This window comes from Melanostigma gelatinosum, assembly GCF_949748355.1.
Source record: "Melanostigma gelatinosum genome assembly, chromosome: 17".
NCBI lineage: Eukaryota > Metazoa > Chordata > Actinopteri > Perciformes > Zoarcidae > Melanostigma > Melanostigma gelatinosum.
The window spans coordinates 2,454,783-2,470,158 of NC_136650.1; the positions used below are offsets into that span (position 1 = coordinate 2,454,783).

The window sequence follows — 15,376 nt, forward strand, 5'->3', positions numbered from 1 at the left end:
CTTAACACTGGATGACTTATACCAAAATAGTCACGAGGAAGCACAGTAACTACCCCTTATAGCTCCGGCAGAGAAAATTGGCCAAGAACCCTCCCCAGTGGGTGAGGGTCGGCAACGTTAACTCTGTAGTGTTTGGTGAATGTGCTCGGTGATGCCCATGAGGCCGCTGCACATGTATCCCCCACAGGCACACCACTCAGGCTTGCCCTCGGTGTGGAGACACTCTTGGTAGTTACCCGTCACCCCGGATGGCCGAGCGCAGCCGCTCGCCTTGTATGTATCGGCAATGGCCTCCACTATCCAGTGGGACAGGTGCTGTTTTTCCTTTTTTTTCTTAAAAAGGAGCACAGCCCTTCTTAGGCTCACCATAACTGACTATGCAGGCGGTGGCTTCCATATAAGCTCTGAGGGCCCACACTGGGCACAGCAGCCTTGACCTCTCCTCTCCCGATGGGGGAGGGGGGGGTCAACTTTGCCAGCTGGATAGGCCGGTTTATATGTGAACGTATCCACCCCCTTGGGAGAAACACTGCCTTAGGCCAGAAAGTGACACCTGAGTTAGCCATCTGAGTTCCACCTCAGACATGATTCTTCCACTGATAGGGCATGCAGCTCGCCCCCACATTGAGCTGAATTGACAGCAAGGAGAAAACCATCTTGCTGATAGCCATCTAGGCTCCGCCTGTGCCAGGGGTTCAAAAGGACAAGCATAAGCTATCCAGTACCAAGGGTAGGTCCCATGCAGGGGAGACCGGCCCTTATCCAGGAGGGACTGTAGAAACCCAGTACAGCAGGCACGGGGCGCTGTACTGGGACCTTGTTCTGAGCCGCACACTAGTCGGAGAACAGCTTCCACCTGTTTCTTGTACTGCCGGCCGGTAGACCGCGCACTGGCATTCAGAATAGTCCGTCAGACTGGTTCTATGCAGCCACTCAGCATCCGGTCGGGCCCTCCCGTGACCCCTAATTGAAGGCGGCAGGGATTGGAATGCCAAATCCGACCCTCTAGTTACGACAGGAGATCCCTCCTGTCGGGGAAGAACTCTGACAAGCTTATAGCAAAAGCAGAGGGAATGGTGGAAAGGCATAAAGAAGATCCTCTGGCCACGTGTGAGCCAGGGCATCTTGACCCAGAGGGCTGGTCCTCCGTCAGGGAGACCCAGTGGGGGCAGTGGGTCGACACGTCTGGATACAGCCGCCACTCTCCCGGTGGAGGCTTGTAACGGAACAGAAAAACCACAACTTGTTCCATTCTCCTGGTGGGTACATTGCCCACAGGCTGGTCAGGCGGGGGGCCTCCCAAGTCAGAAGGCCACGGTGATCCCCGTAGCAACTTCTGCAGATCTGGTGCCCCATCGATAGTTCATGGGAAATCACAGCAGAGGTGCTGTCCACCGGACAAGCACATGCTTTCCCTTCAAACATGGAAGGAAGTGCTCGAGCGCTAGCTCTAGAACCTGGACCTGCGGTCTTTCAGCAGACAACTGCCCCCAGGCTGTCCTGTTCTGTCACCCTGCACCCCGCCTTGAGAGGCAGGTATCTGTTGTGACAATCTCCTGGTGGAATGGAACCGAGCCCCTAGGCGCCTGAAGCCGGGACGGCGCCTAGGTCAGCCAGTCTAAGCACGGCAGTATGTTCACGCCCTGCGATTGCAGGGGGAAAGGACAGCAGTAACACACCGTGTACACCCATGGGGAGATGGGAGAGTCCGAATGGAAGCACCCAGGACTGAAAGTTGTGGTGATGCACCATGGGAACAGGCGTCGATAGACGTGAACCACTCTCCCTTGGAAATCCGCTGATGGGAGAAAGAACCCCGACAGCCGGCCTGGAGACATCTCCTGGCACCCCTGCCGGGGGGAACTGGGACGTAAGTAGGGTTGTATAGGTAGCGGTCCGGCCTCTCAGCAGGACGCCGAGGCCTGTTGCGGCTACTAGGGTAAGCTGGAGGCTGAGAAAACGGCCTTGTGGGCCAAAAATGGGACCCCTAGGTCTGGGGGTGCAGGCATGTCCCTGCAAAGACCAGAGAACTGCTGCCTGGTCTGGCTAGCTCTAACAGTCCGCTGAAGCGCCTGTACAGCAGCTGACTCGAACAGCTCACCAGGCTCCACTGGGACAGTATGGAGGGTCCTCCTACCTGTCTCAGATAGGGGTGACTGCGCCAGCCAAACCTGGCGACGAGTCTGAACCAGGGTGGACATCATACATCCACGTTCCCTCGATATGAGCGCAAACGCCTGCAATGAAGCATCACTGAGCAGAAGCGTCGAAGTAGCCCGCTGCAGAGAATCTGCGAGGGAAAGCATGAGGTGGGAGAGGGAGTTGTCGATACGGTGCACAGCGCTGCTGTGTCCTAAGCCCTGGATAGCAGGTCATCTTTGACCCGACATTGGGTCGAGGGCACCTGGCATCGGGCCTCAGAGTCTCCTCAGGGGAAACTGATGGACGCCATAGTCGTCTAACTGGCTGGCATACGTGCAAGGCCAGATTTGCCACCCCCTGCATGGTCTGATGTAAGGCGGGAGAGAGCCCTGGTGTCTCCACCATGCACGCAACTCCCTCAGATATTCCTCGGAGGGAGGAACAGAAAAGGTGGTGAGGGCGGGAAGGTGCCTGAAGAAGGCACTCACAGGTGGATGTTCCAGCTGCTGTGTATGCCCGGCGTGCAAGCGCCATACCAATGACCAGGGTAGGTTGGTCTGGATTCAGCTGCCCTGACAGGGGGAGGTAGACCTCCCGCATCAGGTGTTCCACTTCGGCCAGCCTAGCAGACCTTACTGCTCAAGGCGTGATGCCGCAGGTCCTGCCTGGGTTCTCCCTGCTAGGGCAAGAGGTCAGGGCCGTCCTCCGGCTGAAGAGGAGCTATACAGGTCCTACAGCCGGGAGAGTTTAACATGGCCGCGATTCTGGTGGAACCCTTGTCCCACTAGTTTATGCGGAATTCCAAATCAGTCCGAGCGGGAGCGCTCTGCTGAATGTTGAGAGAACAGGCAGGGGGCAGTCAGTGGCGAGTGATCCTTCGGACACTCTTCCCTTAGCCAGCCGCTGCGGATATTGGTGACCCACCAGTTAGCCTGAGCGAGAGCACTCTGCAACTGTGGAAACAGGTCAGGCAAAGTCCTTATAGTGAGAGGGGCGAGGACACTCTCTAAGCCCACTCTCTTCACTAAGATAGTTGCTGCAGATATTAGTGTCCCCCCAGTTAGCTTGAGCGAGAGCACTCTGTTACCGTAAAAAACGGACAAAACAGAACACAGTCCGTACAGTGAGAGGGGAGCGAGGACACTCTTCACTAAGATAGTTGCTGCCGATATTGGTGTCCCACCAGTTAGCTTGAGCGAGAGCACTCTGCCACTGTGGAAACAGGTCAGGCAAAGCCCTTATAGTGAGAGGGGCGAGGACACTCTTCACTAAACTAGTTGCTGCAGATATTGGTGTCCCACCAGTTAGCTTGAGCGAGAGCACTCTGCCACCGTGGAAACAGGCCAGGCAAGTCCTTATAGTGAGAGGGGAGCGAGGACACTCTTCACTAAGCTAGTTGCTGCAGATATTGGTGTCCCACCAGTTAGCTTGAGCGAGAGCACTCTGCTACTGTGAAAAACGGACAAAAAGAACACAGTCCTTACAGTGAGAGGGGAGTGAGGACACTCTTCACTAAGACAGCTGCTGCAGATATTGGTGTCCCACCAGTTAGCTTGAGCGAGAGCACTCTGCCACTGTGGAACAGGTCAGGAAAACAGTTCTCATAGTGAGAGGGGAGCGAGGACACTCTCTTCACTCGGATAGTTGCTGCAGATATTGGTGCCCCACCAGTTAGCTTGAGCGAGAGCACTCTGCTACTGTGAAAACGGACAAAAAAACCCCACAGTCCTTACAGTGCGAGGACACTCTCCACTTGGACAGGTGCTGTAACTCTTGGTGTGCTACCAGTTAGCCTGAGCGAGGGCACTCTGCTAACTGATATCCGCTACCGATATGTCCATAATGTTTACAACAATCAATGGACACACCGAGTATTAGCTTAGTCTAGTTAGCCGGAGCGAACTCGACAGCCGTAATGCGTAAAAACCATCAATGGGCACAACCTCAATGTTGATTTAGTATAACTAGCATTCACCGAGTTAGCCTGAGCGAGCACATTCCGCTAACTGTGATCGTTGTAATGCTACAAAGTTGATGGCCACAGCCCCAGTACCAGCTTTGTTTATCTAGGTCCCACTGAGTTAACCTGAGCGGGGATGCTCTGTTAACTGTGACAGCCGTAAGGATACAAAGTTAATGGCCACAGCCCCAGTATCAGCTTTGTTTAGCTAGTTTCCCACTGAGTTAACCTGAGCGAGGACGCTCTGTTAACTGTGACAGCTGTAAGGATACAAAGTTGATGGCTACAGCCCCATTATCAGCTTTGTTTAGCTAGTTTCCCACTGAGTTAACCTGAGCGAGGACGCTCTGTTAACTGTGACAGCTCTGTTAACTGTGACAGCCGTAAGGATACAAAGTTGATGGACGCAGTCCCAGTATCAGCTTTGTTTAGCTAGTTTCCCACTGAGTTAACCTGAGCGGGGACGCTCTGTTAACTGTGACAGCCGTAAGGATACAAAGTTGATGGCTACAGCCCCAGTATCAGCTTTGTTTAGCTAGTTTCCCACTGAGTTAACCTGAACGGGGACGCTCTGTTAACTGTGACAGCCGTAAGGATACAAAGTTGATGGACGCAGTCCCAGTATCAGCTTTGTTTAGCTAGTTTCCCACTGAGTTAACCTGAGCGAGGACGCTCTGTTAACTGTGACAGCTCTGTTAACTGTGACAGCCGTAAGGATACAACGTTGATGGACGCAGTCCCAGTATCAGCTTTGTTTAGCTAGTTTCCCACTGAGTTAACCTGAGCGGGGACGCTCTGTTAACTGTGACAGCCGTAAGGTTTACAAAGTTGATGGACGCAGTCCCAGCTAGCATCCAAGTTAGCCTGAGTGAAGACACTGCTAACTGCGAATTACGTCAGATGTAAAGATTAAATCTCCATGTACACAACGCCAATGCGGATCTAGTGTCTCACAAAGTTTGCCTGAGCAGGAACACTCTGCTAACTGTGATAGCCGTAACACTGTGAAGGGCGTGCCGACAGCGTAATTCTACGCTCTCGTTAGCGCGCCACTCGATTACTAGAGCGGAAGCGCTCTGCCAACCGTGGAACAAACAACTGTTATAGAAAACAATGTTAATCGATCTTACCGATTGCTGTCATCACGACTTAGCTGACCCTTATCAGACTGGTGACGACCGATGATAGGGGCGTCCACCAGTCCGGGGCTCGATGTCCGAACGGCGAACACACCGTTCCCTCCGAAGAGGGACAGCTCGTCGCAGCCTTTGGAGGGCGAGAGAACCGCAACTCCGACCGGTAGTCACAAGGCTACAGCGACGAGCTCTAATATGTCTTGATCGTAGACACATCCTTGTTTAAGCTACCATGGTAGCTAACCTGCGACGCGAGAAGAAAAAAAGGACTGAGCTCAGGATGACACCGGAACTTATAGACGACGGTGGTCATCCGAGGTCACACGTGACTTTGTTGATATAAATATTCGACCTGCGCATGCGCGCGACGGAAGATATCCAGTGTTAAGCACTGCCTCTGGCGGTCAGTAAGGATGAAATAGAACAGACAGTTACAATGACCTAGTTAATGAAATGGTAAGAGTTCAGGAGTATAGATTACAATTAGATTGTGTGTGTGTGTGTGTGTGTGTGTGTGTGTGTGTGTGTGTGTGTGTGTGTGTGTGTGTGTGTGTGTGTGTGTGTGTGTGTGTGTGTGTGTGCATGTTTCTATAAGAGGCAACAGTATATGTTTGAGTAGTCTGTGAGATGTGTGGTGGAAAGACAAAAGATGTAGTGGAATTGTTGCAGTAGTAATAAATAAATACATGCTTCAACAGCAATATCCTAATAATAATAAGCAGAAATAATAATAATAATAATAATAACAATTTAATGACATGCTGTCATATAACAACAATAACAACAATAATAATAATATAAACAATAATAACATAACAAATAGAAAAAAATCATAAAACAGCACATATAAACAGAATCCCGCTGTGTGTGTAGGAATGTGCGAGGCCCTAGTCCAGTCCCAACAACGACAGGAATGGAGACCATCCTTCCTTAAACTGTGCTGATGTTGGTATTGTAAACTGTGATTTTCTCCATAGTTATATATTCTGATAAGATGCTGGTCCAGTGGTTAATGTTCATTCATTTTTTTGATTTCCAGTTTAAGATAATTGTTCTTGTCAACAGAAATAAACCAGCTGTTTCAGTCATTTCTTGGTATGTTGATTGCTGACATGTCTCCCAGCAGACAGCTGAGGGGAGTGAAGGATTGTGCAGTCCAGGGCTGGGGAGAGATGTTCCAAAAAGAGTGGACAGGATGGCAGACCCAGAGTGCACAATAACAATATATATATATATTATATAATATTATAATAATTATTATTGTTCTGCATTGTGAGCAGGTGTCTGTGTTTGCCACTCTCATTTTGTACATTTTATATTGAGTAGAGTGTATTCTATGGATGACTTTATATTGGCTTAGCTGTGGGTTTGTATTGGGAGTCATATTTTGATTTATTTATAACCAGAAGTCGTTTGAGGGAGATATGGTTCGGTCCATGTTCCAGCGAGCTAATGAGATTGTGAAATAATTATCAGAGGTTAGTAGCATTCTGTAGAGTTTGGAAATGAATGTATCTTTCAGAGTTAGGATTTTTTTGTTTCGTAACATAGAGAAAGCTCTTTGTCCACTGTTGTAAGCTGCTGAGAATACTTGATAATAATGATGAAATTTGAGGTCATATGATTCGGATTGTGATAAATGAGTCTCTTGTACAACACAGATATCTGCCTTTAGTTTATTAAGAAGGTTTAAGACTTTTGTCCTGTTAGTCTGAGTACAAATGCAGCGCATATTCCAGGTTATTAGGTTGAGTCTGTGCTATGTTAGTCTGTTAAAAGTGTAAACTGTCTGTGATTGATGTGTGTGTGGGAGTGAGAGAGAGTGGATGCATACTTGTCATTTACAACACAGCAATATAACATATAATATAATATAAAAAAACAATCATCGATACATAACTGCACAGGAATAATTCAAAGGTGAATTGGTGTGCACATGAGGTGAAGGAGTGAGTGAAAGATGAAAAAAGAAAGAGAGGAAAACGAGCAAGAAGGTGTGTAAAGGGATGTGGGATGAAGGTAAGAGAGAGAGGATATGAGAAGATTGGAGTGTGTGTGACATTCTGAGCGTATGTGTGCATGTAAGTGAGTGTTGATGCATTGAGTGGAGCAGCTGCGCACATTGACATAGAGGAGAGAACAAGAGGAGAGCGAGTCATTCAAAATAAGGAAAAAGAAACTCAAACAAAAGACAGAGCAGCACTGAGAGGTCATATTGATGATAATGATGTCCATGGTTTCTTTAGAAGAGCCATGGCGTTATCTTTGTGTTGGCTGTCAATATGAAGTCTGTCCAGCACCATGTAAGCTTTGTTATCTTTCCTGCTGTCCTTCAGGATCAGGTACTGTACTTTTGCGGCGTTCATTTATTTTGTGTGGAAATTGGTCGTTCAGACCGAAGTTAGTTCCTTTTAGTTATGTAATTTCAATTTCAACAGGATTAGATCACAGACAGGGAGACGAGTGAGGGGGAAATATGAAACTAAATCTCCTTCTAACAACAGAAACAATCCCAAACAAACTGCCTGCTACTCTCTTCTACTGTGGTCCATTCTAAAGAGTTTTGCATTTGTAGTATGTAAGCGGTATTTGTAATGAAGGACATTCAAAAGCACTGGTATGGTCATTCAAAATAGAAATGCTAAATTGTATATTGTTTACCAAATTACACTTCCACTGTTCTTCCAGTCAGCAACTAACGTTTCACCTCGTCTACTTCTAGAATAGTTGCCTCCATAGCACATCGGCCCAAATGAAGCCCTTAACTGTGGCTCGATCTGCTGCTGCATCACTTGGTTGGCTGAGCTTAGCTGTTCTCACATGCTTATAAAACCTGACTGATTTATCGATGAACATTTGCAGCCAACCTTGTATGTAAAGTGTGGAAGGAGAGAGAGAGAGAGGACAGTGCAACAATGGTGGAAGGAAAGAGGAATTAGAGGAAGAGAGGGCAAAGCTGCAGGGTCAGAGAAAACAGGAGATCCGAAGGGAGAAGGAGAGCAACAGACAGTGAGAAAGAGGAAAATAAAGGCGCTGAGGAAGATGCATGGCCCTCACCTATCCACTTGTCATTCCCATACCAGGACAGATTGCCTTTAGTGCTGTCGTAGTATCCAATCTTCTTATAGCTTCCTCCTGAGACAGAGAGAGAGAGAGAGAGAGAGAGAGAGAGAGAGAGAGAGAGAGAGAGAGAGAGAGAGAGAGAGAGAGAGAGAGAGAGAGTCACTCTGGGTTCTAGTGTCCCCAACTTTAAATGTGTGCATAGCAGGTCTATCAAACAGGCAAGTAGGTAAAGTTTAATGTTTGAGAACATGGGCTTTTGTGGGCAGGGTTGGTAATCTTCCTCAAAATATTATTGATATTTTTGATGAAATTCTCATTTCATCCTGAGAGCAAACAATGATGAAATGCACTGGAAAAAAAGAGCATTTGATCCAGCCCGTCCAATCCGTTCATTGTGCTCCACCTGAGCGCCACCTGAGCTAGACTGAGCAACTTCTGGAGCTAGTGCTGCTACTTTCATTGGCAAAGAGTTGGCGACACAGAGCTGGGTTTTTCGGTTAGATAATTAAATCTAGCATACTCTTGCTATTTTCTCAACAGTCGAATTGTTTCCTAAAGAGGAAAACAATATTTATCAAAGTTAATCATTGAAAAAGTATAATTTTGTTGTTTGAAACTCAGGTATCATGTCAGCAAACACTTCAAACTGACACGGCATGTGACATCATGCTGTCGGTAAAAATCACTCAACATTTGGTTTCACATGGGATACGAATGCTGGTCCCGCGAGTAAAAGTCATGTTTGTTTGACGCATCCACCACCACTCCCTCCCGTCCTTAGATGACCTCGCCTAATACAATGCCCATTGCTCTGAGCATGTGATAATGACGCAGATGGGCTTTGATTGGAGTGTAAAGTCTGATGCGTTTCATACAGACACTAAAGGGTGCCTTTTGTTCGGTATCAAGACACTGGAGGCCTCTGACCAAGCAGTGTTTTATTGATGCACTTTTAGTGAGACCAGGCTGCTTGTACAAAGAAGCAACTTCAAATTGTGCTCGCCCTTAATAGTATGCAGTTTTGGTTTACTTAAAATATAAATGTAATGCCCTGCGTCCTTGTTCTTCCGCTCATTGAACCAATACACTTTATGGGACATTTCATTAATGATATTCAGGCCAGAGGGATCCCTGCAAGCCTCTTTTAATTAAAAAAAACTACCCGTGTGAGAAACTGGCCTGTCATCAGCTGTAGCACAATCCTGTGGTTTGCTGTAATTACACTTTAATATCCCAGTGCAGTAGCACATGGACGCACAGCCCAGGGGCATCAAACCACCACCCACTGAACCCCTCATTGTCAAGTAGTCATTGGTCATAATTCCTACAGCCAACCAACCAACATGAGTGCCAGGGCTGAGGCAGCTAAAGATACCGTAAGACTCTCCACAACTCTCAAAAAGCAGTAATCATCATCACAGGAGAAACTACCCTTGTGGTTCCTTGCTGACGCAAAGAGCAGATATCGACCCTATTGCCAAGACATAACCTGCCAATATAACACTGCAACGCCTTTCACAACTAAACGTCTACAAAACCTACAATGTATTTATATTATCTAAGAACATTTGTTCATTCAATTAAAGAATAAGGCTAGCACTATGCTACACGTTTAGCCACATGCAGCAGAACTCCAGGGCTGGCAATGATCCACCACTGTGGTCAAGAGCAAAATATATTAAACTATTGGATGGATTGCCATGCAATTTTGTACAGATGTTCATGGTCCCAAGATGAATCTTCTGACTTTGTTTCATCTTGTACCATTACATTAGAGTGAACATTTTCCACTCTGTTATAGATTATGACATGAGTGTGCATGCATTTCCTGTAGACACTGAAACCAGAGTGTATTTAAATACAGTTGTATGAATACTGGATGACAGATGTATTATCGAGGCATTAATATGGTTGAGACATATCTGGTGTAGGTCAGTGAGAAAGAAAGAGGGACACAGAGCTGTCAGACACAAATAATGCATTGGTGTGTTTGCTCGACTCTTTTTAGAGTTCAAACTGATTGATTAAGAGTTGCAACATTAACTCAATAGTCTTAACTTTGTCTTTCTTGTTTCATGAAGAGCTGACAAGCTCACAGGAAAGCTGCATTCTGCTTCATACATTTAAAGCATGGTTCCCAAACTAAATGCTTGGTTGCCAAAATGGATAAATATTTGACTGCCAAAAATTAAACAGGACAGAACAGAAGTTGACATCTCATCTTAACACGTACACATTCAACAAAAATCACACTAAGAGGGTGCCCACCACTGAGGAAGAGACCTGGATTCAACCAATCTCATATCGGACATTTGGTAAATGGACTTGTACTTGTATCGCGCTATCAGAGCTATCGAACATTCATAAACATTCATACACTGCAGACACAGACTACGGGAGCAATTTAGGGTTACGCATCTCGCCCAAGGACACATCGACATGTGTGCTCTGTAGTTACCATCTAACTAACTCAATTAAGGGGGAACTAACAGTGCATAAGATTATAGACTGCATACCTGTCAACGTATCCTCATACAGTTCACATAATATCACACAAAGACAGAATGTGCAGAGGCCTGAGAGATGGCACTCAGCAATCCGCTAACCTTTTGCTCTTGCTACCAATATTAGCTGCCTTCTTTTAACCATGTTCAGTTATATCAAAAGTGCATGCATGCTGAGATTCAACCATGGTGGTGTTCTGTCGGTAGATGTAGTGACTGAAAACAAGTAAGAGTAGCTATGAGTAAGGAAAAGTAGCTAACTAACAAACTAAAGTCTGCTAGCCGCTCGACTAATTCATGCATTGTGAGACTCTCAAGGGGGCGTGTCTGAAGAAGATGGCTCTTCATCTCCAGTCAGGTAGTGTGAGGAAGTTCAGTATTAAAAGCATTGTTAGTAGGATTAATAGCACCCCTAGTGGTGAATAAAAGTGTCACAATAATAAAATGTTCAAATATGTCAAGAGTCACAATATATTTACTTATGGAATGTATTATATGTTTACAATATGCTTACTTATAGAGGATACTATATGTTACAGTATATTTACTGATTGAATGTATTAAACCATAGAAGCATAGTCACTGTAGGTATTAGAACACTGTAAGAATAATTTTGAGGGTCAGAGAGGGATCATTTTGAGCGAGGCTTTCACAGGCATGGAGGTGAAGGGATTGCCGTAAACAGGAGAAGGGGGTCGCCTGGACAACTGATCAAGGAGGAGGAGTCCGAAGACGTTTTGCCAGAGAATCGAATGTTGTTCGAAGCAAGGAGGGAACAGAATTCGAATGGGGCCAATCACTGATTGACGCGGAGATTCACTCAGACGTTTTGGGACAATGTCGGCTGCTTTCTGGCCTTTGCAGGATAATAAGAGACAGTGTTTGAGAGAGTATTCTTCAGACCACATCCGTTCCGTCTTTCAGCACCTGGCCTGGGTCGGACCTGTGAGTGGGATGCGTGTGTGTGGTCTCTGCTCTCCAGAACATTACTATTGATAGTGTAATCCAGATTGCAATTGTTAGGTTCGATCAGTTCATTAAATATTGTTTTGATTTTGAACCAGATCCCGTTGCTTTTTTTTTGGCGCGCCTGCGCTGTAAGAAGTAAAGAAGGCAGAGCGCAGTCCTGCGGCCTTGCGGTTTCATCAGAAAGTCCAAGCCCCAACAAAAGTTTTCCAGCCCTGACAGTAGCTTTGTGTAGCCTTGGACGTCCGGCCGTCTGTTGTGAGAGCAACAGCAGGAGCTTCGGACATTTGATTCTCTGTTTGGGCTTTTGTTTTCTTTAACAAAGCGAGAATTATGGTCTGGAGATATGGACTCGTGATTGAGTGGTGTCACGGGGCTCAGTAGCATTAAACATGCTAGTACAGCCTGACTTTTCCACTACAGAGTAGGGTCTCATATCCGGGGCTATACATATAACAATCGCCGTGGCGATTGCTTTAACCCGGTTTGAATCGGCAGGGAACAGCTACCTAAGCGCTGCTGGGAGAGTTTGTCTGCTACGTCGAGTGGGTTGCTGTGTTGAGCGCATTATATTTCCCACAATTTAAGCTTCTGCATTTTCCAAATGCAATAGTATTATCACTAAATATGGATAGTTTGATGGAAAGCACAAGATCAATAGACATTGTATCTAATAAGCTGATTATCAAAAACAATACAATTTTCAAACAGGGACATGTGCTGTGTCATACCTTGTAGCTGTTCAATAAGAGTCCAGGCCATCCTAGACCCTTGGGCGTCAAAAACAACATGGCCCTGAAAGAAAAAGGCAGAATTGAAATGTTTTAACATCCCCTTCCATCAGAGTGCTGCCGCTACCCCCACCCTCTCTCCCTCATATTACTATCCAGCACTCTCAACCCTTTCTCACTTTCTGCAACTCCTTCCTTCTCTGGGTTTTGTACTTACTGAGACTCCTTCGAAGGAGCTGGTGTTCAGGGCTCGGTAGATCTCAAATGTGATATCTCGGTTGTTGTAGTTGAAATCTTCTAGCCGGAGACCCTTGGCCTTTAGGGGTCCCACGGTTTTGTTGAGGGCCAGGGCTAGTGCCCACACAGCATCGTAGGCCAGGGGGGCCTCCTGGAAACCGCCTGTCTCCTCTGGATTTTTACCCCCGAGTTTAGACATTAGCTGGGCTAGAAATTCCTGAGATGTCTGGAGAGGAGAGATCATGGCAAGAGATAGTGCTTGGTTACACGTGGATGATGATCAGTTGGTGTGATTGTGTTGTTTGCTTATATGATTGTATTCTGTGTAATTATTCTATAATTAAAGGAAAACTAGAGCTTATAACAAGTTTTGTAGCTCGACCCCTCAGTTCTATCAGTTATGATAAGATTATACCCATCAAAGTACTCTTTGCGATACATTTTCATTATGGGTTTATAAGTTGTGCCACCAAATGACCTTAATTACCACATATATGAGGTGTTAAACATTTGGCTTGACTCCCACACAGTTATGGAAGGGATTGCAGTGATGTTGTGTAATGATGCGTAATGGCTGATTTATTTATGCATAATGTGCATCAGATGCTGTAGACTGACAATTTCTTCACTGTCCGTTGCATCCCTAAATAAAAATAGAAGCTCATCAATCTATTGACTGAAGCATGTTTTTAGCAGGAGTGTAAAGAAAGAGTGGGACAGCACCGACTGCACTGACACTCAATGTGCAGTGTGCTTCTGGGTGACAACCTTTATATTGCAGCTTAACTTTTATTTTTATATTTATTTATCATTTTAATTTCACGAGGGTTCTTTCATAGGGAGCCCCAGTCTACTGCTGTCGGGACATAATGGACTCTTTATTGGTTGGCCATTCCCAAACTATGGCTACACGATAAGAGGTCACCTGTCTGTTTTTATCTCAACAAGCACACCAATTATGCAGCGGGAAATTTGTCTTCGGAGTTTTCGGCTGAATACGACATTGTGCCAAAGAAACGCCTCCTCATTTATTGTCCAGTTCCATGGAGACTGTGGCTCAGTGGATCGGCCCCTGGCTTCCAGTCGCATGTCGATGTGTCCTTACAAGACACTTAACCCCAAAATTGCTCCTGTAGCTACGATGTGTGTATGTGTGTGAATGTAGATCCTGACGGTAGCCCGGTAGCCCCTGTAGAATTAGATTCCATCTATCTATTCAATAAGGGATCGTCTCAGTGACACCAGTGAGGTTTCAAACAAACAATCAAATAAACAAACGCAACACAAGAATTACAGCCTAGCAGTTGTACGGCTCCGTTTACAGTTGCAGTTTTCATCCCTGCCAGTCCAAAATGTCAACATTTTACATGTGTGATATTGTGATAATTAACATATGAATTCTTGAGTTATGCTCAAAGATGTGATTGTTGGTGGGTGACCAGGCGTTTGCTGTCTGACCGGCTCATGATCTCAGGCAGGCATAGCTTTCCCTTTAAATCACAATCCTCAGTCCGATCTTATGGCTTTCTCCAAAATGGTTAGACTTCTTTGTATTTGTCTGAATTTTGATCTCTATTTTTTTTATTGTGTAGACAGGTGAGTACAAAACAAGTGCAGACACGTACATAAACACATATACAAGCTGAGGAATTATACTAAGTAAGACAGGGACCAGAACAAAGGACGTGAGGACAGTGAGGACAATAAGAGGGTTAGACTGATGCTGCGTTCACACCGGTCGCGTTGATTTTTTGACGCGCGTCGAGATTACATACAAAGTCTATGCACAGACGCGATGAGACTGGCGCGCCTCGATTTTGCGATCCCGCGGCGCGTTGGACGCGTTATTGCAGTGCGGTGGACGCGGTGGACGCGTTGGACGCCGCAAAATCGCCAACGCGCGAGTTGAAATTTTTCAACTTCAGCGACATAATCGCGTGACGCTGTGGCGCGATAGCCTATCAGCGTTGAGTTGCTCCCCCTGTCGTCACTGGCTTCCTGCCGTTGTTGAATCAGGAAATAAATCCTGTCGCCGTCTGTGTTCACCCAGAGCGCTACGATACCTCATATCAATAGAGACCGGACCAAACTATGTGTATGCATGTGTGTGTGTAAACCATACGGTACAAACAATAAATAGACGCTGCCGTATTTACGTCTACGTGACGTTATTGAGTGCTGGTGGAGCTGCTACGATGTTAGCATAGCCTAGCACCGATCCATCAGAGCTCCATTGAGAAGACCAGTAACCTACAAATCGGTATCATTACGTAGTTATTTCGGAGTCCCTTTTTGTCGGAGAAGACAAGTACAAATCGGCATCATTACGTAGTTATTTCGGAGTCCCTTTTTTTCGGAGAAGACAAGTACAAATCTGCATCATTACGTAGTTATTTCGGAGTCCCTTTTTGTCGGTTTATTGCCGTTGAATCACAGCCAAATCAGTTTATTTTGTGTTCCTACAGCTGTAGTAAACAGCGACCGGTGGCTTGCTAGACACAGTGAATACAGCTCGATACAATCCACGGAGCTCCTCTGAACAATATTATGAACCAGACATGACGGCGTTTGGCATTCCGATGTTTGAGGGACTTCCACAACACGTACAAAGCAGCAATTGTCCTTATTCCTGTCATG

At 46.1% G+C, this 15,376-nt stretch overlaps 1 protein-coding gene across 2 annotated transcripts in view; it reads right to left on the reverse strand.

Moving 5' to 3' along the window:
• Window positions 1-15,376, reverse strand: part of gabbr1b (gamma-aminobutyric acid (GABA) B receptor, 1b) — an 83,967-nt gene that overhangs the window by 47,447 nt on the left and 21,144 nt on the right. For both annotated transcript variants that reach the window (XM_079287944.1, XM_079287943.1), the window contains exons 7-9: window positions 12,720-12,965; window positions 12,503-12,566; window positions 8,296-8,373 (exon numbers count right to left, since the gene is read on the reverse strand). In XM_079287944.1, the coding sequence (XP_079144070.1) occupies window positions 8,296-8,373; window positions 12,503-12,566; window positions 12,720-12,965 (388 nt within the window). The remainder of the gene's footprint in view (window positions 1-8,295; window positions 8,374-12,502; window positions 12,567-12,719; window positions 12,966-15,376) is intronic.